This window comes from Eleutherodactylus coqui, chromosome 1, assembly GCF_035609145.1.
Source record: "Eleutherodactylus coqui strain aEleCoq1 chromosome 1, aEleCoq1.hap1, whole genome shotgun sequence".
NCBI classification, from domain to species: Eukaryota; Metazoa; Chordata; class Amphibia; order Anura; family Eleutherodactylidae; genus Eleutherodactylus; species Eleutherodactylus coqui.
The window spans coordinates 307685264-307712021 of NC_089837.1; the positions used below are offsets into that span (position 1 = coordinate 307685264).

At 41.3% G+C, this 26758-nt stretch overlaps 1 protein-coding gene across 1 annotated transcript; it reads right to left on the reverse strand.

Annotated features, from left to right (window-relative positions):
• Positions 1 to 2711: 2711 nt before the first annotated feature.
• On the reverse strand, positions 2712 to 26758 carry ZC3H12A (zinc finger CCCH-type containing 12A). Its single transcript, XM_066574917.1, has 6 exons — positions 26643 to 26758; positions 24870 to 25438; positions 13026 to 13165; positions 9744 to 9978; positions 7947 to 8053; positions 2712 to 6401 (listed from the first exon to the last, which is right to left on the reverse strand). Exons 2-6 carry the CDS (start codon positions 25391 to 25393, stop codon positions 5464 to 5466), a joined length of 1944 nt encoding a protein of 647 aa, XP_066431014.1. The 5' UTR covers positions 25394 to 25438; positions 26643 to 26758; the 3' UTR covers positions 2712 to 5463.

The window sequence follows — 26758 nt, forward strand, 5'->3', positions numbered from 1 at the left end:
AAAGACCAATATTACCCCTGCATACATTATCCATATAATAGTATATATTACATGGTGGGCCATTGAAAAGTAGCCACTCTCTTATGAAAGCTAAAAAAAAATCTGTCTTTGTTGCCTATAGCAGCTATTCACAGCACAGCTGTCATTTTTATTTAGCAGTGTAAAAAAATGAAAGCTGTTCTGTGATTGGTTGCTACGTTCTTTTAGATAACTATTTTTTATGAGTGCGGTGCTGAGCTACATGAGCACTCTGATTACAGTACCATTGTATCCAGTGATCACAGGTGACATCCCCTCTGAGTGGAATCATTCACTTTCCCTTTTTTCATCTTCTTCTAGCTCAGATCGTCATGATGACTTCTCCCAGTCACAATTTGTCTCTGCAGAACTTGACACATAAACAGCTTTGACTCCTCAATTTTACAGCCACCTGGCTTCGCTTTTCAAACCTTTATCTATGGTGGCCCACACAGTAATAGTATTCCTCTTTTTGTGCTCCCTTTAGGAGCCACAGTTAGTGCCACTTTTAATACCTCCCCCACAAAGTGCCTCTGCTCAATAATAATTCTCCTCATAGGCCCCCACTTAGTAATAATGCCCTATAAAGGCCTCCACTCAGTATTATTTCTGCCATATAGGCCACCTCTCCATAGTAATGCCCCATATAGACTCATACTTAATAATAATACCCCTCCTAGTCTACTACTGAGTAATAATGCCCCTCACAGGCTCCTCAGTTATATTGCCACTCATAGGCCCCAGCTCCGTATGCGCCCCCATTCAGTAATAATGCCCCCATCCAAAATAATTTACCTTATAGGCCCCAGTTCCCTACTAAGTAACAGTTCCCTTCACAGGCCTCCTATGCCGCCACTCAATAATAATGCTGCTCATAAGTCCCTTATGCCCCCACTCAGTAATAATGTCACTCATAAGCTTCCACTCATTAACAATGAGTAAGATAAAAAAAAATAAAATACAGTTATACTCACCTGTGCTATTCTCAACCTCAGCAGTTGGCATCCACACCGTTTACTGGCTGACTATGGAGTAGAAGGATCATGTGATAGCTGTGGCCAGTTTCCGGCTGCAACAATCATGTTTGCTTGTCACATGATCATGCTGTACCCGAAAGTCAGCAGGTGAGCTGTCTGGGCATGGACTGCAGAGGTTGGGAGCAGAGCAGGTGAGTACAACTGTTTTTTTTTTTACATTTTGCAACATAAATTTAAATTTAATTTGGCCCCTCCACTGGCCCGAGGACTCAACTGGCCCTTTGGGAATTTTCCCACTGGGTTCAATGGTCGAATCGCCCCTGCATTAGGAAGTATGAGACATCTATGGCACAGATAGCCCTCTGGCCTGGTTACCCCCTAACACTAATTCAGGGACCATAAAACCTTCATATCTTTATTAGTGGATTATTTAAGTATTTATTTCTCTACTCATCCTGTTGTGGTATTATTTTAAGTGCAAATTTTTCACATCCATGTCTGTGCCTTGTCATAAGTATGTGTGTATAAATATGTATACCTCTTCGGATTTATTTCATTATGCACCAGGAAGAATCCAGAGAGGTTCAAACTCTCGCTACAACATAATGTATTTTTGTTACCCATTAAAAGGTATCATATCTACAAGATTACTTGGTTTCTCTTGCTGGGAACAATCACATTTTGCTCTACTGGATAACACTGTACCAAAGCTTTTTGTAAACGTGTTGCACAACCAGACACCAGCTTCTGATAGCATTCCTGAGGAATCCTCATCCATTTCTTATGAGCAATGGCCTCCAGTTCACTAAGCTACTGCCATGCTTCACTGTAGGCAGCGTGTTCTTTTTAGTGTATACTTCATTCTTCCTCCTCCAGACACCATTGATCTATAGGCCTGAAAGGTTCCAGGTTTGTTTCATTGCTCCACAGAACAGAATCCCCAAACTACTGTGGCTTATTTATATGGTTTGGAGAATATTTGAGCAGACTTTTCTTGTGCTTTTGGGTCAGTAAAGGTGACTTCTTGGAATTTGGGCATAAAGACCTTCGGCATTTAGTATGCGCCTTACTGTGCAAACAGTAACCTCCCTGCCTGCTGCCAACAAATGTTGTTGCAGGCCTTTTGAAGTCACTCGAAGGTCTGCTACATTACTGGCTGCCACCAGATTCCTGAGCACTACCTGCTCAGGAATCTGATGACAGCCAGTAATGGCTTCCTCTTCCTGCCATGTGCAGATAGTGTAGTCAGTGTTCCTTTAACTTTGAACTTGACATCAATTGTATATCTAAGAACATTCAGTACTTTTGCTCTCTTTTTGTATACTTTTTTCTAGTTTGTGCAACAAAGTTTCTTTCCTCCTCTCACTAACTTCCCTCCTAACATCCCACCCCAGATAACATGGTAGACTCCCTCCATCACTAGTCAGTGAAACCACCATAACCTTCCATAAGGTGAGCAAGTATTGCAACAAAGGACTTGAATCTTCACCAGAACCATCTTTTGCACAGACTAAACTCTCTATACCTTCATAAGTAAGGAGCTTCCCAACTCTCCAAGTTTATAACTTGGATGGAGGACTCATTCAGCTTTTGGCTTGAATTACAAAAGCTTCCAATTTTAGCAGCAACTTTGTCATGCTTTCCTTCGACTCTGTATTAGGTATAGCACTGTATATAAGTTTTACCAAAGTACTTTATTAAATAATCACAACAAGATTGTGTGAAAATCAAGACTTTTATTCATGCAATCAGCTGTACACAAACAACTGCAGTGCCACCTACGGGTATGCTCTTACACAGAATGAAACCCATCTAAGTGATTTCACCCATTATCATATTCTTATACAGGCATGTTATTAAACAGGTTACATTACAACAAAATGATTAAGGAAGCATTTTGCTTACAATTTTGAAACATTACAGCTCATGTAATGTTGATAATCACATCTGAAAAAAATTGCATTCCTAGGTGGTAAAATGGCACATAGTGTCATTTCAAGAGGTTATACAAATTACCAAGTGCAAGGGTCAACACAGTAACAAATTAAAGCAAAGGTCTCCTCAGGCCGCATGTAAAGGTACACACAAGTAAGCCTCATTTATCCAAACTGTCTGCAAGAAGCACCGGTCTTGTTACCCATAACTGCCAATTCTCCAGATCAGTTAAAGGAAGGAAACCTGAGCTCTAATTGCTTGCAATGGACCCAAAAGAAGGTTTTCTGTTAGACAGATTCGATAATGAAGTCTGTATGCTCACTTGACCATATAAGTGTTAGTTGCAAGGAGGGAATATAATGATTTCCTGTAGACACATTTAGCCATGTAGAACACAAACTGCTCTACCAAAACCACTTCACAGGACAGAAGTGATCTTGACAGGACCATCAACTGCAATGATTTTTTTAGACAAATTAAATGCAATTGAGCAGATTTCTTTAGAAAAAAAGTGTCAATCCCTTCACTGGGTAATTACAGTATAAACCAACCACTGGATTTTGCACTCAGGTTCCGATACAATATGTATCAACTTGTCAATTGCCCTGTGGCAATTGTTTAGGTTGTTTTTTTTACATCACAAGTATTTCTTATGTTTGCTATACCTACAGTACATATGGTTACATATATACTTACACTGTGATGTAGCTTTGCCTTGTGAATATAAAATATGGATGCTAAATGTACCGAATCCATAAATAAAGGATTCCACAGAAAAAGCAAGGCCGATCCTAATTGTAGATTAAACTTAAACAGAATAGTCCCAAATTGTAAAATATGCTCTAATATTAGCTCCTGGAAGCCATAACTCAAATCTTGTGCAATTACATCACACAAGCACAAGAAAGCATGCAAATTCTGAACTGAATCTTGGACTCAGTGCATATATATAAAATGCCCTGATATTTTTGTGCAAGACAAACATAGTGTAGTCAAAGAATGGCTCTACAGTTAAAGAGACACCCCTACATAACTGCTACACTGTGTTGTATATTAGTGCAAGGACTATCTTTATGGTGCAGCTTGAGCCCCTGTGTCATGCACCAACACTTGAGGCGCCCATACGTATTAGGCCTCATGTCCACGGGCGAAATATGATTTAAAATCCGCAGCGGATCACCCACATGCGGATCCGCATCCCATTGGGATGCATTGACCACCCGCGGGTAGATAAATACCCACGGATGGTCAGTAAAAGTGATTTTTTTAAAAATGGAGCATGAAAAAATCCGGACCATGCTCCATTTTCGTGCGGGTCTCCCGCGGGCTTCTATTGAAGCCTATGGAAGGCATCCGGATCCGCGGGAGACCAAAATCAGAATATACTCACCTGCTCCGGATCTTCCCTTCTTTACGGCTTCATCTTCTCTCCAACGCGGCCGGATCTTTTTTCTTTGGGCCGGCGCATGCGTGCGGCACGCGACCGGCGTGCCGCGCACATCCGCCGGGCCGAAGAAAGAAGATCCGTCCGCGACGGAGAGAAGATGAAGCTGCGACGAAGGGAAGATCCGGAGCGTGCGAGATGTGAGTTAATTCTTATTTTCAGCGCTCATGTCCGCGGGGCAGGAGGGACCCGCTACGGATTCTCCATGGAGAATCCGTAGCGGGCCTGATTTTCCCCGTGGACATGAGGCCTTAGTGTTAAGTTGTCCAAACCCACCAATTTCAGTCGAGTCAGACGACTCTCTAATGTTAAGGTTTGCTGCTCAACTTTCCCCCGACAGATAATGTCGGTGGAAATAAGGATAGGGAACATTGAATTTCAACACACAATCCTTTTGTTCCCACGGGAGATAAGCCCCCACCAAAGATGTCTGACAGCAGCTTTCCTGCCTACACACATGAATGTTTGCCTAAAGGCTTGTGTATAGGGGATAGTTGAAGAAAATAGCTGTCAGCCGAACGATTGCTCAGCCGGCAGTTGTTAGGGGGGTATGAGCACCTTTAGGCATGCACTAAATGTTGTGTAGCAGTTTTCCCTACAGTGTTACTTTAATAAAGAGATGGTGATAACACAGCCCAGTGAACTTGCTTCTGAAACATACAACGTTTCAATCCAGCTAAAATATTTCAGAATCTAAAAATGATAAAAAAAACCTAAGAATCAAATCTACCTATATTCTACAAAAACAATGGGCTAACATTAGACATAATGTACTTCTGCTATGATCAATTCACAGTCTTGTGAACATATATTCTAAACAAGAATTACAATGATTCATAGCCCACTTTTTAAGTAAATTAACACTCCAAAATTTGTTAATCAATTGTTTCTCAAAAATGAGAATAATGCACTAGTTTCATCACTCAAAGTGGAACTTCAGCAGAATAAAGCCTGAGCCACACAATCTATCCTGAGGACAGTAATGCATAGCTTGCTGAACTACTGTAAAAGTTGGCTATTTCAAGTACTTATAATGAACACTATAGCTGTGCATATCAAAGAGGCTTCTATTACAATGTCTTGTTATTTTCACAGCCTGTTTTGAGCTTTATAATTCACTATTTCTGCTGCTAGACTTTGAGCATCCATCAGATGTGGAAACATGCTCATTACTGGATCTACTAATGAGGGGTGAAAAATGGCACAAAGTTTGGTGCGCATGCTTATTCTCTGTCTCGTGTAACGGTCAGAGTTTTTCCATTGTTGGAAATCGTTGCCGCAAGATGGAACTGGGCTGTACATTTCATACTTGGACTGAGGTCTACTGGAAGGATGAAGAATGAGTCCTGGATCTGACCAAAACTCAAGCGAGTGGGTTGGTTGGGGTGTATAGTCAGTTGGTAGGCTCTGATGGGCTGCTGCAGTCTTCTCAGCCATTTCTCTTTTGTAAATCTGAGGTGATACATTTTGGGAAGACCATGGAGAAGATGGGTTATATGGGAAGTAAGTTGTTGAGTGGCAACCATGTGGAACCAATTTCTGAGAACTATATGGTGTACGTGGATCGCTATCCAAATCATTTCTATGCTGACAGCATGGAATCCGTTGACTACTGTTGCAATAATTTGCTTGCTCATGGTCACATACACTCTTTGAAACACTTGTCCATACTTCCAAACCAGAATCATGAGAGCTTTGATTATAGGAGCCCTTTGGACAGAGCGCTTGAGAATACCATTCAGAATCTCCATTCCATTGACTTAATCGACTGTTGTCTGGGGTCCTAGCTTTCTGAGATGATTCAGTTCTCTCTAAAGGATGTTTCTGCAAAGAGGTAGAGTCTGGATCCACAATAGATATTTCTGCAAAGGATACTTTTCTTGTCTTTTTGTCTTCTAAATATGTATTACTCTTGGTAGGAGACATTCTTGCATTTTCACGCAGCTCATCAGCAACCGAACGTTGAGTTTGGTTTAATCTCTCTGGGTGATAAAACTTACATTTCATTCCATAGGTGCATTTTTTACCTGCAACAGAAGTAAGTAATTAATATTAGTTAATATGGGGATAAATAGATTTCAACAAAGCGATTAGTATAATTAATCTTTTAGATAACACATAAACAGAAATGTTCTGTTAATTAGATTTCGAGTAAATTCCTAGTTCAGACTGACCGTTACATTCATGCCTTTTTTACACGAAGAGCTAGGTGCGCAAAAATCACATGCTTAAAAAACATGCGGCTGGTAGAATCAATGGTTTTCTATGGGAACATTCAGATGAAGGAATCTGAATAGAGATGAGCGAGCATACTCGCTAAGGGTAATTGCTCGAGCGAGCATTGCCCTTAGCGAGTATCTGCCCGCTCGGGAGCAAAGATTCGGCTGCCGGCGGGGGAGAGCGGGGAGGAGCGGTGGGGAGATCTCTCTTTCCCTCTCTCCCCCCCCGCTCACTGACGCAACTCACCTGTCACCCGCGCTGACACCCAAACCTTTGCTCCCGAGCAGGGAGATACTCGCTAAGGACAATGCTCGATCGAGCAATTGTCCTTGGCGAGTATGCTCACTCATCTCTAAATCTGAACATTTCTATAGGAAACCATTGGTTCTAATAGTTGCATGTTTTTTAAGCGTGTGATTTTTGCGCACCTAGCTTCCCGTGGGAAAGAGGCCTTACTCTTTTTAAATCCTGTGTGTCTAGAATAGAAATAGATCCAAACTACTGTTTTATTGTGAATTACATGATTGTTCTAGCTCTCAAATATCAGGATGGGATTAATGAGATATTTTCAGGACATGTGGGTGTGTTCACATTTAGCAGATTTGTGCAGAAGTTGTAGAATAAAGCCTCATTCACACAAGCTAAGCGTATTTACGTCAGCCGCATCGCAGCCGAAAATCGCATCAGTGAAAAATAACTGTGATCGAATCCTGAGTTTAATTAGCATTTACTCGACCATTCACATGTTTGTATTGTGGGAAAAAGACAATGCAGTGCAGAATTACGTTGGTCACCAGAAATTTTTGTAATGACTGCTAATGCCTAAATAGAGACAGCTGCCTTGTTTTCTGAGTTCCGTTCGCTTGTAAACTCCGCTCCCCTTCCCTTTTTTATCAGCTCCCATAGGGGTCTAAGGGAGCTACCAGAGTTTTGCATCAAAAGATAGGTTTTGAGGATCTTTTGACATAAAATGAAAAATCAGCTATAGAAACAATCGAATTTGGATGTATGGAATGGATTTTTTAGTTGCAGAAATTTCTACAATGAATCTATCACATGTGAACATAACCTTCTACTGAATCTGGGTGGATGGTGTGATAGAGTAACTGAACTGTGGGAAATACAGATTCTGTGACATAATTTGACTGTGGACATGTGAATGGAGCTAATGCACTAATCTAGGAATTCTTCTATAAGCTCTTCAAGGTCAAAATTGAGGTTGATTTACTTACTACATCATTCATTTAACTATAGCAGTCCAGAAAATCTGGTCAACATATAAAAACTATACCAGAATTCTATAAGTTAAGATATTTGCTGGCCGAGAGAAAAGAAGATAATTGTTTTTTTACCATAGGGACATTGTACTTTTTTATTTTCTGGTCCAATAGGCCATTTTCTCAGGAAATCATCAAGGTTTGGTCCTTTTCGACCCATAGGATCATCCGGAGGCATGAATCTAATATAAAGACATGTTCCATATAAATCAGTTAGTAACACCTATTAAAGAATTAATAACAAACCAAACAACCTGCACATAATTGAATGAGCTATATATATTTAATCAGCATCTAAGCTATAAATCATGTGACACCGAATCACCTTGCAAAAAGAACTGAACTTGAAGGTTTGGAATTGATGCTTGATAAAAGGCCAAGTCTAAACTATTTTTTGATATTTAACCAAAACTGTGTTAGCATTTTAACCCCTTAAGGACCATGCTGTTTTGTATCTTAAGGACCAGACACTTTTTAGGGATTTTATTTTACCCATGTGGTAGTTTTACTGCTCTATTCTTTTACCTCTAGCTACCAAAATTATTTTTCCGTGACATATAGGGCTATTTTTTTAATATCTTTTTCACTGACTTTTTTTCCCGTTTTTTTTTAGTTTTATTGGGGGTAAAAAAACTAAAAAAACCTTTTTTTAACATTTATAGTTTGCTTTTTTAAATCGTATATTTAAGCTAAAATAAAGTGATGATTTCAGAAGCAGGAGGCTTCAATCCCCAACGTAATTTTAGATACGGCTGGGCTTTAAGCCCAAGACCCTGGGCCGTAAATTTACAGTGCCTGGTCCTTAACGGGTTAACGTGTTAATTGACTAATATGGGGCTGTAATCCTACATACAGGTACTGGCTTGCAGCTGAGACTCTGCTCAGCCACAACGGTCAATAGTTGCATGATTTTGCCTAACTTATCGTGAGTTAGGTCTTCCATGGTCTGCTGCAGCTGGGTGGAGTATCAGCAGCAAGCCAGTACCTGTATATGGGAATGTTGTATAAACCCTTCTAACTGAACATGTTCTAATCAAAATTAACCATCAAACAACTAAATAAGATAAACTTGTAAAGCAACGGTAGGTTGGTTAAGCCCATCAGACTGTGGGCTCTTTCACATGAGCGCAGCAATTTTGAGTCAGCCGTGTCACGGCCACAGCGTGACTGATCGGCTATTTGTGTGCCCATTCAGACAGCCGGGGTCCAGCGCATATACAGTGATTCCAGAATGCCATCTGGTGGGGGAAGACAGTGTAGCTCTGCTAAACTGCCTCCGCTTTTTACCCCATCGCCGACTCTCGGCAAGGGGAGGGGGCAGGAGCTAGTGTGCCAAGCTCCTGACCACTCTCCGCCCCTTGTCAGGTTCCAGCAATGGGACGGGGTGGGAGCTTAGCAACTAGCTCCCACCCTGCCCCTCCCCATTACAAACAGCCAGCAAGGGGCGGAGAGGAGGAAGGAAGAGGGTGGGAGTTTAGTAGATATGATGCTAAACTTCCTCCCACCTCCCCGCTTTGGCAGCTCCTATTGGCTCCCATAGTAAAAGTGTGGCTGATATATGCTCGTGTGAATGAAGCCTGTGTTAGATTCATGTACTAATAACAGCAATGTGATCAAAACTGTTTTAGGCCTCTTTCACACGGGGACTTACGTGCGCAAAATTCACACTCGTAAAAAACCAATGGTTTCCTATGGGAACATTCAGATGTTTTTTGTGCATCTAAAATTCCTTCATTTAAATGTTCCCATAGGAATTCATTGGTTCTAATAGATGCAATTTTTGCACACGTAGGTCCCTGTGTAAAGGAAGATTTACTAGATACAGGAAATGACTGTATTAGAGAATATTAGTGATCTAACAACTCCACTTACAGATCATTAACAAATGAGTACATCAGAAGCCTTTCTTCTATGAACTTCTTCCATTCTGGCTTTTCACTCTGGAGATCTCTGTAAGTGTCATTTGAGACAATGACCCCATCACTTTTGTAGGCCAGCTTGACAATAAATCTATCATCATAACACACCAGTCGTTTCCCACCAATTCGACGAGAAGGAGTGAAAACCAAGATCTTTTTCTTCTCGAGATCAGTTAAAATGTATTGATCTGAAGAAAACAATCATGTTTACATAGTTAGTAATTTATTTCTAGCTGTAACTTATTAAAATATGTTACAATTAAATCTTACAATGTAGGCAGAAAGATTAATGCAAGTTTTGCCAATTCTATTGGGTTACAAAATATAGTATGCAAGCACATTGTTCTAGCAGCTTGTTTGATCAGAAGTTACAGTAGAGAAAATAAACATTTGGCGTACTGTGATTAACCCTAGGAACAGTATAGCAACAAGGTCACTATTAGATATATGGACATTACGCCTCACCTATAAAAAACATGTATATGTCACTGGCTGTATATACTTGGCTAGTGTATCTAATGTTTCCTCTTAACTCAACATATTATAAGATGTGTATCACAAGATGAGTAGCTCTCCAAAAAAACAAGTAATAATCTGTTAGGAGACATCTATTTTATATGTGTCTAAGATCACAGGCTGAACATGAATCAACAGTGTGATGCAGCAGCAAAAAAAGCAAACACAATTCTGGGATGCATTAAGAGAAGCATAGAGTCTAGATCACGTGGGGTCATTATCCCCTCTACTCTTCCTTAGTCAGACCTCATCTGGAATACTGTGTCCAGTTCTGGGCATCCCAATTTAAAAAAAGACACAGACAAACTGGAGCAAGTTCAGAGAAGAATTACCAAGATGGTGAGGGGTCAACAAACCATGTCCTATGAGGAATGGTTAAAGGATATGGAAATGTTTAGCTTGCAAAAAAGAAGACTGAGAGGAGACTTAATAGCTGTCTACAAATATCTGAAGGGTTGTCACAGTGCAGAGGGATCAGCCCTATTCTCATTTGCACAAGAAAGACTAGAAGAAATGGGATGAAACTGAAAGGGAGGAGACACAGATTAGATATTAGAAAAAACTTTTTGACAGGGAGGGAGATTAATGAGTGGAACAGGTTACCACTGAAGGTGGTGAGTTCTCCTTCTATTGAAGTGTTCAAACAGAGGCTGGACAAATATCTGTCTGGGATAATTTAATGAATTCCGCAATGAGCAGGGGGTTGGACTTATTCTATGATTCTATGTTTTATGTATGCCCACTTAGTTTTGTGAACTGCAGCCTGTTCGTAGTTTTACTCGTAAGTTCAGATGTTGTATTGAATTAGTGTCATCAGAAACTGGAGCCCAAATCTGAGCTAAAGTAAGCGTGAACATATATGTGAAAGAAATAGAATGATCTCATAGGAATAGTAGGAGGAATAAAGACTTTTACATTTTGCACCTTCAATGGTAACATCTCCCTACTATGATTCTAGATTAGATCCATGGATTCTGGTTCCAGGTAACTATGCATATGTTGCCCGACTATTGAAGTGTTCTGGATTGTACCGCTGGCACCATGTTGGTTTCTAGTGCTTGTTGTCACCTACTTGTACCTACTGGTAATGAGCAAGTCAGGTCTAGGCTGCTCTGTTCTGAATGACTGCATAGCTCAGCACAACGGTTTATTCCTGTTGGAGCAGGTATTGCTAAGTATACATAATTTAGTGCACTAATTCTATTATCAATATGCATGTTTAGGGTTGCTTACATATATATGACTAATGGGTAAGCACTACAAGGTTCTGTAGGACAACCTGATTGCACTGTATATGCGCCTGTGCATTGATGCGGACTGGCCAGCCTTACACACACACACACACACACACACACACACACACACACACACACACTGGCAGATTGTCACAGGTTATTGCACTATTTCGATCAGTTGTAAATGTCTTGGGGTTGTTTTATAACTACAAGGTAAATATTATGTTACTCAAAGATTACCTGCATTAATAAGTGTCATTAGCGGGCAAATGTGGTTCGATAAGCACACCCAATTCTAGGGCACTGCTCCCATCATTAGTGTGTACGCTGGGCGTGGATCACATGCATGTCATAATGTGAATTGGTGTCTAAGGTCTTTCTGGTAGGTGTTTTCCACCACTTAATCAAGTAATCCAATTATTCAGTTTATGTGAAATATTTCGTTCTTTGTGCTTTTTGTGTACACATATATGTTTTTTTTGGGAGTGTGTTCTCTTTTTGCTGGAATTTGCAAATTGATTGGATAATTAGCACCCGACACTTGCAACTTTGGTCTCACGATCATGTGGCTTTAATTGGTACCATGTGATGACTTCTAGGGGTTTTCAATACTGTGCTATTTTTATTTCACTTGCTATGACTGAGGGCTCTTTCCTACGCGCGAAAAAATCAGGCGTGTTAAAAACTTTAGCAGCTATTAGAGCCAATGGGAACATTCAGATGTTTTTTGTGCATCTAAAATTCCTTCATCTCAACGTTCCCATAATAAACCATTGGCTTTAATAGCCGCGTGTATTTTAAGCGCATGATTTTTGCGCACCTAGCTCCCCGTGTGAAAGAGCCCTTAGGCCGGGCTCAAAAAACCATATGGCAATATACTGAGTAAAAATTGCAGTGTTTTACTGGCATACGGAACTGCGTATCCCTGCGTATCTTCGCATTTTTACTCACGTATGCCTGTGCATGTACAGAATAATATACGCGAGCTGGCCTGCCCTGGCTTCCTGGTTTCTTCTTTTTTTTTTACATTTCCTGCTCCTGACTCCTAGCAACATGCGGGGGAAACTCTGCAATGTAATTGCATTTGCACTGCGTTTCGTGCGCATGCACAGAGAACAATAGGTCTCTTACATGAACATGCTGGGTTCTTTTTTATGCACGTAACATATGCACTAGATATACACAAGTTTGAGTGGAACAATGAAAATCAATGTACTTTCATTGACGCCATTTACCGCCTATTATGCACCCATACTTTGCGTGCGTAATATGCTATGCAAATACATTCATGTAAGCCTGGCCTTAGGGCGCTGGATGCTGCCAGAAATGTATCAGTGAGTTTAGAGCCTTGGTGCGTTATGGCCATTTTTGGTCCACACGACCTTAATATTTTTTTAGAAGTATCAAAGCAAAGTTTAGCGTTTCTAGAAATTTTGCCGATTGGATGAACTGGACCTCATTTTGTCTTACTTACTTGTACCTACCGGTAATGGGTATGTCAGGTCTGGTCTGCTCCTTTCTGAATGATGGTACAAATACTGTAATATCTGTATGGCCTCTTTCTAGGAAAAAATTGACAGCGAGCAATATTCCACGGCAGGAGAACACATCCTTGTTTCCATGGCTGCAGAAAAGAAATAATAAATTCATGTAATTCTCCCCAGACAAAAGAATATTATACAGAAGACTACTTCCAAAGCAGAAGACCATAAGTACCGCAGACAACAACTGATGTGCAATTACGAATAATGGAAACCCAATGGAAACTACATATGCAGTAGTTCCAGGTTACAGATATTTTCCTATGGATAACCATAAAAACTAATTGTACATGTCTACCTGTTTATCTGCTAGATGCAGTATCCTCATTGGCACATGTCGATAAACTGTAATGTGCCTGACCAGCTGAGAATGTCAAACAACTGTTCCATCAAAGGTTACTGAAGAGGAAATCAACATGAATTAAAATAACCCTCTTCTCATATTGCAGTCGTCCTTCAGCATGTTATTTCAATATGTTTTCGGAGGATGATTTCCTGGTTGAACAGTTCAGGTTTTCACAATCACCAATCTTTCTGTTTTAACTATTAACTATTTTCCATCATGAATCAATCAACCATGGTATACAGTTCTTGGAACATGCTGTACACAGCCTTAGGCCTCTTTCACATGAGTGTTTGATTGCAGCTGTTTTGCTGCGATTAAACAATGGCCGAAAATTGCGACCATCTGAAGCACTGAATTCCAATGCATTTCTTCAAATGGGCGATTTTTCAGCATATAAAATTGGCTGGCCGGAAAAGATAGCGGATATGGTACGCATTCTGGCCCACCGCTTTTACGCGCAGCTGGAAAAGATTGTATTTGTCCTATCTTTTGCCGGAATACATCGGCCGTTCCCATAGACTTCTATGGGAGCCTATGAGAGCTGTCAGAAAAGGGGGGAGGGAGTTTAGCAGCGGCTCGCATTGCTAAAGTCCCTCCCCCTCCCTTTGCTGGCAGTTCCCAAAGCTGGGGAGGGAATTTAGCTGCTAAAGTGCTGCTAAAGTCACTCGCGCTTGCCTCACCTATGCTCCTATGGAAGCTTCTATTGCCACTATCAGCCGGCAAAGGGAGGGGGAGAGAGCTTAGCAGTGCTAAGGTCTCTACCCCCGGCCCACAGAATTCTGGGCCGCAGCGTATACACTGTGAACAGGCGAGAAAACTGGATATTTAGGCTTTCTCCTGTTCATATGACTTTCGGCCGCAATGCGGGTGGTCAAAAATCATAGTGCCCATGTGGAAGAAGCATTAAAGTATCATGCCATTCAGTAACAGCATTCACACTGGGACCTATGTGCGCAAACATCACGCGCGTGAAAAATCGTGCGGCTATTAGAACCAATGGTTTCCTATGGGAGTGTTCAGATGAAGGAATTTTAGTTGCGCAAAAAACATCTGAATGTTCCTATAGGAAACCATGGGTTCTAATAGTTTTCACGTGCATGATTTTTGCGCACATAGGTCTCCATGTGAATGATGGCTTAAAGGGAACACGTCACCACCATCTCAAGCCTAAAACTTTACTGGCCAATAAATCACTTCTAATGACATCTGCTTTCCTAATGAGCCAGTGTATGTAAGCAATTAGGTTCCAAAATTATCCCATGCTGTATGATTTGCATGTGGCACATGATAATTTTGGATTATCATGTGCCATAATGTGGAAATACATAAGAAAAAGAGAGAGCATAAGGCTGGTGTCACACGAAATTGAAATCCCACGGAAATCTCGCGGAATGACCGCGCGGGAATTCCACCAGAGAAATGCAGCTTCAAAACCCGCTGCCTTTCGCAGCGGGTTTTGGAGCAGCTTCGCCGTCAGCATTCCGCTGCGGCTATTTCTCCCCACAGAGAAACAAGAAAGGAATTGACATGCTGCGGATCTGAATTCCGCGCCGCATGTCGATTCCAGCACGGTTTAGCCACAATGGATCGGCCGAAGCGTGAGAGTAAGATTTTTGCAAATCTCGTCCACTTTGCTGGCTAATCGCGGGATCAAAAATGCGTGCGGAATTTCCATGCAGGAAGTCCGCACGGACATTCCGCAGCAATTCTGTCCTGTGTGACCCTATTTCTAGCATGTCTTGTGTACTTTCATTAAGAAAATCAAATGTTGTCTCAAGCACACCTGATGCAACTATTCAATGGCTTTATTGGTTGCATCACATGTGCTTGAGATAAAACGCTTCAAAAACCTGGACTGGCTAGGGCTTTGTTGACTGTGACATTTGATGGCATGTTAGAAATATGATTACGCCAAAACAGTGGTCCACACAGTTAAGAAAATAAATCATTGCCTTGCACAAACATCATATTTCCAGCAGGTCATAAGTGCCAAAGCTGCTCTACTAAGTACTAAAGACACTATTCATGAAGAGGTTCAATAATTCTGAGAAGACTGCAGTAGTTAATACAGGAATTTTCCAGGGAAGTACTATCCTCAGGATTGGACATCAATAGTTGATTGGCTGGGATCCACCACTCAAGATTCGGGGCCAATCAGCCAATGGGGCACCTACCTGTTTGAGTGCGCAGTCATACACAGTACAATTTTGCCACCATATACATGGTCACGGCTGGGTTCACAGCTGTAAAATGCTGCAGGAGTCCAGCAGCATCCTACGCTCCCAGCCCTGTGAGCCCGGCTTAAGGCTGCATTCCCATGAACGTATATCGGCTCGGTTTTCACACCGAGCCGATATACGTCGTCCTCATGTGCAGGGGGGTGGGGAGGATGGAAGAGCCAGGAGCAGGAACTGAGCTCCTGCCCCCTCTCTGCCTCCTCTCCGCCACTCTGCACTATTTGCAATGAAACGAGCCGGGACGGGGGCGGGGCTAAGTGGCAAGAATTAGCCCCGCCCCCATCCCGCCTCTCCCCATTGCAAATAGTGCAGAGGGGTGGAGAGGAGGCAGAGAGGGTGCGGGAGCTCAGTTCCTGCTCCTGGCTCTTCCATCCTCCCCCCCCCCCTGCACATGAGGATGACGTATATTGGCTCGGCGTGAAATCCGAGCCGATATACGTTCATGGGAATGCAGCCCACGAAATAATTCTGTAATTTTACTGTAAAGAAGCCAGTTAAGGGTGGTTTCATACACAGGTTTGCGTGCCCGTTTCTGGTGCAGTTTTTTGGGCCAAAGTCGGAAGTGATTTCAAACCTAAGGCCTCATTCACCCGAATGTTTTTAAGCAGGTAATTTAGCAGCGACACAAAATTGCGACCATCTGCCATATTGGATTCCAGTGCTTTCGTTCAGATGACCGATTTTTAGCAACGTAAAAACATTGCGCCGGGAGAGTTAGAACATCCACAACCAAATATGGCAGCCGATTTTATACACGGCCAGAAAATATAGGTCTTGCCCTATATTTCGGCAGATATACGCTGGCGGCTCCCATATGTAAGCTTACATGCGAGCCGCCGAAAAAAGGAGGGGGGGGGGGGGGAGCTTAGCAGCGGCCAACGCTGCAAAAACGTGACAGCTGGAGCTATTGGGCCTTTAAAAGTTATTGTGAGGATTTATGCCAACCAAGGGTTTTCTGGGCTGTGGCGTGTATATCATGTAAATGGCCGAGAAAACACAAATTTTTGCCGTGACTTGCTTGCAGCTATTATTCATACATGTGATTTTTAGCTGCGATGGGGCCAGCGTGAAAACGCATCGCTCATGTGAATGAGGCCTCAATGTCATACAACCCATTAATTAACATACAAAGGTAAGTCTAGCCTGAACAATTATCGTTTAGAGAATTGTTCAAATCAGCAAAAGTGAACGTTAAGTTCAGTTTAACGACTCCTTCACACGAGCATATGCGTTTTTACGATCGCCCGCACATGCCATTAAATCCCGTGAATGAAGAAATGACGCAATCAAGTCCTGAATTTAATTAGTGTTTTCTCATCCATTCACACGGCCGTGTGTGACGTTTTAGCGAAAAAATATGCCACAGCCCGGAAATCCATGGCTCGTTATAAATCCTCGGAATGACCTTTCCCTGCGTTGGGCGCTGCTAAACTGCCTCCCCCTTCGTTTATCGGTAGAAAGAGAGAACCAGAACTATCTTTTCCGGACGCATGCAAAAGCCCCCACCAGAATCAGCAGCGTATGTGCTATTTTTCCACGCTGAGTGATTGTTCAAGGTGCAAAATCGCCTATGTAAATGAATGCATTGAAATTCAATGCCTCAGATGGTCGCGATATTTGGCTGGGCGTAAAAAAATGTCTACATAGCCGGATAAAAATGCTCATGTGAATAAAGGCTAAACACAAGCCAACAATAGAACGCCGAATGAAAACCGTGCGGTTCTCATTCGTCATTCAGTTTTACCTGGAATAAAAATCAGCCCTGGCTTGTTTATTTGTTGGACACTGATCATTCGCTGTTTCAAATAGGAATGTGAAGGATAAGTGAATGAAATAAGTGAATGAGAATCATGCAGTCTAAACACGCTGCCCGAGTGCGAATGAACTGGTGATGGCCAAGTGAAAATTGTGCGATTCTCGTTGTGCCTAAGGCCGCCTGCACAAGGCCGGATTTGCACTACGGAATCCATAGTGGGCGTCCGCCTCCGAATTGCGCAGCAAATACCTGCCCTAGCATGCTATGGAAAAGCGTTTTTCCTGCCCATGAGCGAAATCCATAGCGATTTTCTACTTGCAGGGTGAAAAAAATTGCAGCATGCTCTATTTCTAGGTGGATTCCGTGCGGACGGCTTCCATTGAAGTCAATGGAAGCTGTCTTATAGCGGCCCTTCCGCAATCATCGTAATCTGTACTGCGCTGCGACAGCCGGCACATCTGCAGTACAGGATATGAAGAATCTGGACAGGTATGTGGGGTCACTGGCCGGGTACAGGGTCATGTTCCGTTGACGGATTCGGCATGCAGAATCCGACCCGGTTGCATGCAGGTGGCCTATAAGGGCCCTAAATTAAATCACAGTAGGGACATTTGAGGTTACAAACAGATCATGAGATAATGACGAAGGTGATAAACTGATGGCCTTTAATATAATCCTTTAATTCCATTTAGTATAAAGCACACCTGTAAGCAATGGATACAACAATAACTGGGAATGCAAAATGTCTTTATATAAGCTGTTTCTGAAAATAAGACATACTTCCTGGTTAAACCTTAAAAATATGTAATGTGTAGTATTTACCCAAGGCTAAAAGGTGTTAGTGTTCAAGATAAGAGTCTGCAAATGTAGAGAAAATTCCCAGAAGGAGGAAAGAGTGAGAATATTTACATAAAGTGCATTTGCATAATACTAGCAGTGAGCTGTTCAGGCAGGCAGGTATCTGGGCATGTGAATCAGTAAGGAACAATGCAGCAGAGTAAGTATAACAGCAGAGTGGAAATTCCCTTCTGTCCACCTGACACAACTAGATTAAACCTTGTACTTTGTTCCGCAGTGTCGTCAAACACGTTTTTTTGACTGGATACAATAAACAGCATCCTTGTATTTATGTGCAATGTCTTTCCTACTTCCTTCATCTTGCATTTTCCTGCTGGTAAGGCTCTGTTCACTTCTGCGTCAAGGTTTCTGTTTTACAATTTCATCCAAGGAGCAGGAAAACGAAATCCCTGCAGTGAACGGATCCATCCTCTGATGAAACTGAGTGGTGCCAGATGAACCCCATTGACTGTAATGGAGTTTCCCCAGCTTCCACCCTCCCCTGGTATTTTCCCGAACTAAATAGCACAGCGTGCTGAGCTATTGCATCCTGGATTTTGGGACAGATCTGCCCCGGAGGCCGTGGATACAGATGTGAACAGAGCCAAGGAACTTACTGATTGCATATAATCTACAGTAGACAGATTCAGATAGTGATGCTTTTGGGCAACTAAAAGATGATCTCAGATTTAGGGTACTTTCACATGGGTGACTATGAAAATCGGACAGAAATTGCACTTGTAAACCAGTGACTGTGATGCAGTCTCTGAGAAAAGTGCATAGCTGCACATGCACTTTCTATGCTGTTTTTTCACATGTGTGAATATTGCATGTTATTCCAATAGTAAAAATAGAAAATTGCATTTACATGTGAGTGTGATGAGATTTTTTTTGGCTCTTATAGGAAATAATGGGTGATTCTTGAACAGAATTGTCCAAAAATAGGACATGCTGCGACTTTCCTATCACAGACCATTGGTCCGAGAGAAACGTCGCTCATGTGAATAAGCAATTGAAATTAATGTGTTCTTTTCATGTGTGAGCTCTGTTCATATTGAAATCCAATGGAAAATCATCCGAGTGAAGCACCATTAAGGAGACTAGAAGCGGATGACTCCTGGATTTAAGAACAAGTGTTAATCTTGGGTTGATAAATGGTTTAACATCTGATGTTTGTATTTTACTTTGAACTTCCTAGAAGTTGTCTACCATTGCAGGGTACTTTCCTATGATAGTCTAGTAATCCAGCAGCTATTCACTGTAGTAATAGATATACATCAGAGAACCAACCACCGACGCAGTCACCCATGCGTTTCATCATAATGGATTATATTTTTGGCTATTTCCATGTGTGCATTTTTCATGAATAGTATTATCAATCCTTCATTGCTGTGAAACTGCTTAGTATATACTATTTATGTTTATTGCTAGTTAACCTGGAAAATCTTTATATGAAACACTGTCTATCTACGAAGTTTCAAATCTTTGCGAAAAATTTACACTAGAGACTAAATGTTAATGGTTTCCATATTGGCTTGGTATTTAGCCTTGAGGCCTTGGAGGATTGGGGTTCTGGGTTTGACTCTAACAAAAGGCATTTTATATAAGGAGTTTATATCTTTTGCCTATTACAGTATGCCTATGTGCTGAAGTATCATGCAATGCATTCATTATTTATTATCACATACATTTTTCTTGAAAATATACATTCATTGGCCACTTTATTTGAGATACCCATCTAGTAGCTTGTTAGACCCCTGGTCTTCAGAACTGTACTAAGTTGCTATGGTGTCCATCCTCAGCTATCAGAAGACCCACTGTAAGCCAAGAAAACATTCCCCATGCCATTCCTGACACCATTCCTCCACCTCTACCATCCTGAACTATTGACACCTGGCAGCTGGCAGGGAGGGCTCATTGTTTTATATTATTTGTGCCCAATTTTGACCCCTTTATTAGCATGAAACAGAAATCTGGATTCATCTGACCGGGCAATGATTTTCCACTGCTCAATGATCCAATCTGAACTATGAAACTTTGAGTTATGAATTCAGACAGCAATGTACATAACAGAAATGAGGCCACATTAACTGTGTGTTCACACATAGTGCATTTTTACGCAGATTTTGCCGTAGATTTCAGCCTTTTGATTGCAAGAGGTGAAGCCTAGTCTGGATTTTGACATGAATTTTCTGGTGTGCAAAATCTGCTAAGCATGAAGCAGCCAAAAGGTGCGTTCACATGTCGCTGATATTGCAGATTTGGGTTTAGATCTACGGCAGATTTCACTTCATTTGAATGAAACTGAAAAGGTGAAATCCTTGGCAGATCTGCACCAAAATCTGCAACAAAATCCATAGCAAATCAGCAACATGTGAACACACCCTAAGGCTAGCTTCATTCACATTTCCGTATTTTAGGAGTGCATTTTGGTCGCTCAAAAAATAGAACATGATCTATTTTTTGGAGTATCTGCACACCAGAGGTCCCTATGGAAGTCAATGCGTGGGGGTGCACAAATGTACACACAGTGGGCAAGGAGATGCGTGAAACACTGCGTAATTCTGCTGGAAAAAGAACACATCTGGAATTAGTTACAATCAGTGTGTTTTGTTTGCCGCATGCAAATGAACATACCTTGTGGGGACAAAAAACTACGTTAAAATATGCTGATGCATGCTCAAAAAAGCATTGTTCATTCAACAAAATTGCAGCACTCAGGTGTGGGCAAATATGCTTGCGGCCCTGTGAAGCTGGCCTCAGGTGGAGAAACACATAGGTCAGCTGACCACCCCTAGCCAAACCATGGTCATGCAAATTGCCTGCCAAATTGTGTAGCCATTGGCCACACTAGTGGGTGTAATCAGCTACATCATATTCTGATACCATTAGGCCTCCTGTCTACAGACCATATGTCATTGTGTTACCTGTGGCGATAATCCAGCCATGGGTAACACAGTGAACGCTTTTCATAGACTTAACTATGGAAAGTGCAGCCCAACGTCCACGAGTGGAGTATCATAGCAACTCTCTGCTCATGGGATTCAAATCGTGGCATTCTGCGATTTGCTGCGATTCTCCGTGGTGAGCCAATCTTTCACATAGGCTCACCGGGATGACCTGTCATTTCATCTTGCTAGGGATATTCCGTCACGGCCATGGACAGGGGGCCTTAACTTGTTTATCTAGTTAACATAAATACAGTACTAGAACCAACGCCATAAAATAAATACAACACCAGAACCAAACTCATAGCATAAATACAGCACCATAACCAAGCATATAACAAATACAGCACTTGATTTAACATCAGTATGTGAATACAGCCCCAAAGCCAAACTCATAACAAACATACAGCACCAGAACCAAACTCATAGCATTGATACAGTGCCATAACCAAGCATACAACATAAATACACCATCAGAACCAAGCTCAGTGCATATATCCAGCAGCAGAACCAAGCTCATATCACAAGTACAGAACTACAACTAACTTAAATTGTCAGTCAGTGTACACAAGGAATGGGATTGTGCTGTATAGCTGGGTGCAGCGTCGGAGATTAGCCCGAACATGCGGTAAGTTTCCAGTGGCAGTTGGAATTACAGGAACAGAGACAGGGCGGCCATAGACATCTGCAGAGGGCTTGGCCCAGGGAGTCACATGCACCCCTGTCCCAATGGCCCAACCCGCCCCTGCTAATTTCTGTATAATGAAACTTTAATTATGAAATTATAGCTGTCTGTAATAAAGTGGTCATTCAGTCTATAATGACCATTAGACACCATGCAATGCATCCATATACTGATAGTATGGCATTGTCTAGAGCAAAGTCGGAGGTGTAAAGGAAATGTTTTGTGTCATTTTAAAATATGGGTCATTGAGTTTGCATCTACTACAATTCTCTGAAATAGCCCTGCTGATAGAACCCTTGTATAACAGGAAATGAGTCAGCAGAGTCCTTCTTACAAGGCACCACAACCAGAGGCTTTTAAGGAGTAGTGCTTTGCATAGAGTTGATCACAAAACCCAGTAGCCTGCTGTTGGCTGTGTGTAGTATTAACGGTCCTCATTTCTTTGGCATAGATACGTAAACGTCCTCCACGTCAATACACTGCTCATATGCATTCAATGGGTTTTCTGGGTAAATTAAGCTATGTTTTAGCTATTAGGACCAGATTGAAGTACTATAAACTAATTTATCCCATTGCCTTGATAAAAATAGAGAAAGCCATTTTCTATCCCTATAATAGGGTTATTCAAGGTCATTATGGAAAGTATCTGTTTCATGTGAATGTTGGTGTGATGAAAGAGAATAAGTAGATCAATAGTACAGCCATGCACACCTGCCAAAAGGAGCCATTATAAGCCTGTACATTATATTGTCTTACAGCTCGTATATAGGGTTGCAGGGTGAGATGTGCCTATTGGCCATTGATTTGGCTTCCTCTCAGGTTACACAACTATATAACATACAAGATACAATACTATATGAGGTCTTCACTGTAAGCAGTGAGCTGATGTTTGTACATCTATGTTGACTAAACAACTCAACTGTATAGAAAACAATACCTAATAGTTAACTTCAATATATTGCAACATTATTTTGCAAAACTCAAGTGGTTTGGCATATGGAAGAAGTGCCACTTTGTTTTTCTACCCTCTAATTATCAAGAGTGATGTATTGTACCAACAGCTGCCAAAATACCGATAAATAATAACAGCTCAGAAACTCGTCCATCTAATCCCTGAACCGTAACACTGAAATTGTGAGAGAATAAGGTAAAAATAAACTTTTTTTTCCCACCTTTGCGAAGTACTTGGGGCTTAGCAGTAGGGAGTGCTTCCCACGGACCGACATGTTTGTCATAATTAATGCCAGAAATTGGCATAGATTGAGAACCTCTTTAACAATCTGGTGCATGTTACTCCAGCTCAGATAATATCAAGCAAGCACAGGAAGCACCTGATAAATCTAGGCCATGACATTTCATTAAAGAGGTTGTTCGAGTATAAAAATAATGTTTTAAATGTGATAAAATAACAAAAGAAGCAGTACTTAGCTTTCTCCTCCTCCCAGGAAAGAGCAGAGAGCTCCGGTGAAGATCCGGTTGTCGGTATTAGCGTAATATATTGACACCGGGAGTGTGAGCATGGCCAGGCTGAGCTAGAGGTAACAGCCAGGTCACGGCCACAGCTCCCGATTATCTCCCTATGTGAGGGCATCGGACCCCCGCAAGAAAATTGCAGATGGCCGACGGGTCACCATGGCAAAAGGATGCCTGTTACCGGCTCTCGATTGGCTGCGGTATGCATATGTCCCTATGTGTTTCAATTTTTTTCTATACAAAGAAAGATTTTGCTTGCAGTCAGTGAATGAAAACATTCATCCTGAGCATGCGCAGCTGACAGAAGTACAAAATTAGTTAGGAGAGAACATGAATATGCTTAAAGGAGCTATCCCATTTGGACAACCCCATTTCATGAGGCATGGGCTCCTGGCATTCAGTTGGCACGTGAGTAATTTGCTGATGTGTGCTACAAGGGAAATTAAACATCAAACTGCATCATCTAAGCAACTGTCTACATAATACATAGCCATCTTGATTTTCCCAGAGCAAAGTATTGCAGTTGCTGTCCTCTCTGGCTAATAGTGCAGGATCTGAAGTGGGTGACGTCCTTCATAATGCCCATGTATGACAATAGAGCAAAAGGGTAGGTAATCCCCTAAAAGCCTTTTAATGAGCCATACACTTCTGTCTGCTGGACATAAATGGAACAGCCACCACATACAACAGTCAGTCCTTCCTAGTAGTGAAACGAGGGACAATGACAGTGCAGCGATATGTTCAGGACATCCTGCAGCCACATGTTTTGCCTCTCATGGCGGCTTCCAAGAGGCATTTTCCACACAGCAAAGGTGTCACAGGAATGCCTCCATAACATTGACACACTTCTGTGGCTGTCCAGTCACCAGATTTATTGGCAATAGAACATGTATGGGACCATCTGGGACACCAACTTTGACAGCTTACAAGTGTGCATGATCTAGAGGTTCAGTTACAGCAAATGTGGACCAACATGCCAGAGGATGCCATACAGAACCTGTATGCCTCCATGCCCACCCGTATCACATCTTGTATCCAAGCTTGAGGTGGCCCAACAGGATACTAGAGCATCCTTTCAGTATTTAGTTATCCATCATAAATTATCCCTATATCAACATTACAATCACACATAGAAAGTTTCATTCAATTCCGACAACTTCTTCTAAGTGCTTGATTTTTTTGACAATGAGGAAATGGTTATGTTCCCTGACAACAAGCAAGGAGCCTAAAAATGATCACAATTCAAAGCTCTAAGTATATTAGAATGTTGCAATATGTTTCATTTTTCGATTAATAATCTTTATGTATATATAATTTGGCATACCCTTGAGCAATTTCACAAATTTTTACTAATCAATAAAAGTATAGAGATTCTTACTGACTGTGTTTCACTATTTACTATTCATTCCTGACATAAGAAAAAATGAGAAGAAACTAAATATAATTCACAATCAAGGTAAATCTGAGATACCATGCTGAAAACATCTGAAATTAAAAAAACAAACCTCATTGCCACATTGCTTCCATCAATAACAATTGGCCGTAAGTTGTTACTATTGTTGTCTTCTGTTGAAGATGTGGTTGTCCTTGGGATTGAACTGCCTCTTGGGACTACAACAGCGTCACTTGGCTCCTCTGTTACAACTTCCTTTTCTGGGGTGCCCCCATGTTTCACTAACTCTCCCAATACAGTATTTATATCTGCTTCCATACCAAGATTCTGTATCACTCCATGGATTTCTACAGAGGAATAGCCTAGCTTCCGGAAAAAGTCCACTTTCATCTGCATCTCAGACTGGTCAGCAGGGTCGGGTGAACTGGACTTTTCTGGTGGCCAGTCATTTCTTGTACCTTTTAGAGATTTTACTCTGGGAGCCACATAGTTCATACTTCGAAATCCTGAATCACAACTGTCTCCATAGTTTACAGCACTCTCACTCTTCGGTGGCTCACTCTTCTTTAATTTGTTGGGCTCATTCCAACTTGGAAGATCTAAAATTTGACCAAGATCAAATGGAAGGCTATCCATTTTGAAGTTCTCAGTCTAGTATGCTGTGATGACCTCCAGCTTTAACTGCAAGCAAAACATAAATCATTAACTTAGGTTAACTTCTATTAACTGCACAATTTAAACCACTTCTTTGATTAAAATAGCTCAACAAGTTTCCACTGAGGCTATTCATAATGCAAACGTGTTGGGACAATTAGAAGACACACAGCAGGTTAATATTTGAGTAAACACGCACTACATTAATGCTGATATGAATTTATATGAAGAGCATTCCAAATAACATATTCAGTTGATATTATTTCTCATTCTCATATTTAATGGTGTTCCCCGATTTACTTAAAACGGTTCTCCCGATTTATTACTTATTTAATATGTTAATCAGACACAAAAACAGTATTGGTTACAGTCTGAGCCAAACTGCTGTCAATGCCTTCAGTAAATGTATTCCAGCATCCTTCATTGTGGGCATCCTAGTTCTGGGACCTACACCCCTTTTTGGGACATGGTCACACGCTATACTATATATGAAGTGAATGAAACAGCCTTTTAAGTCTTGGCTCACACATACAATCATTTAACATTCTTCGTTCAGTAACTCTCCTAACTTGGATATAAGAGACAGTGGACACCATAGCTGTCGTAGGAGGTGGAAAATAAAACGTTACTCTGTACTTCAGCTTTTAGAGTTCACATAAATGTGGTTGAACTTCTGCTTTTGTCTTGATTATTATGCTCAATAATAAAGTTATGAGAAAAGTAAGAAGAAGTAGAAAGTTAGGCAAGATCAGACGAAGATTGAGCAATTTTCCTATAAATGAGGTCACGTAAGTTTGTGGGTATTGTCCTGAAAACTATAGACCTCATTAATAACCATGAACCTTTAAATGTTTTAAATATTAAAGGCTATGATGCATTAGTACATCTGTGAAGCTGAAGTAACCTAGATGGATCTCACTTTGTGGCATTCTCTAAGCAACAGCATTATTAGTTACTGACTGTATATAAAAAGTATAGTGCTAGACCAAAGTAACAAGTTAAAGGCTAAACATAATGGGAAACAGCATATAATGTATATAGGGAGAACATATTTATATACACATATTGCTATGTTCAAAATGGTTGCATGATGACTAAGGGTTAAAAGGAATAAAGAATCAAAGGGTAAAAAAAAAAGACTATTTGTTATTTGTTATCTAAACAATGTTCACCCTGATACAAGTTAACAGAAAGTAGCAAATCTATACAGGACACAATCTCTATAGCTTACCAGAAGAAGACTGAGGACAAACAAAACAGAAGAGTTGTTGAAGCCCTGAGTATGAGACTTGCAGTGCAGGCCTGCCTGTGACATTTCTTCTCTGTTTTTATGTAACAGGAAGCTGG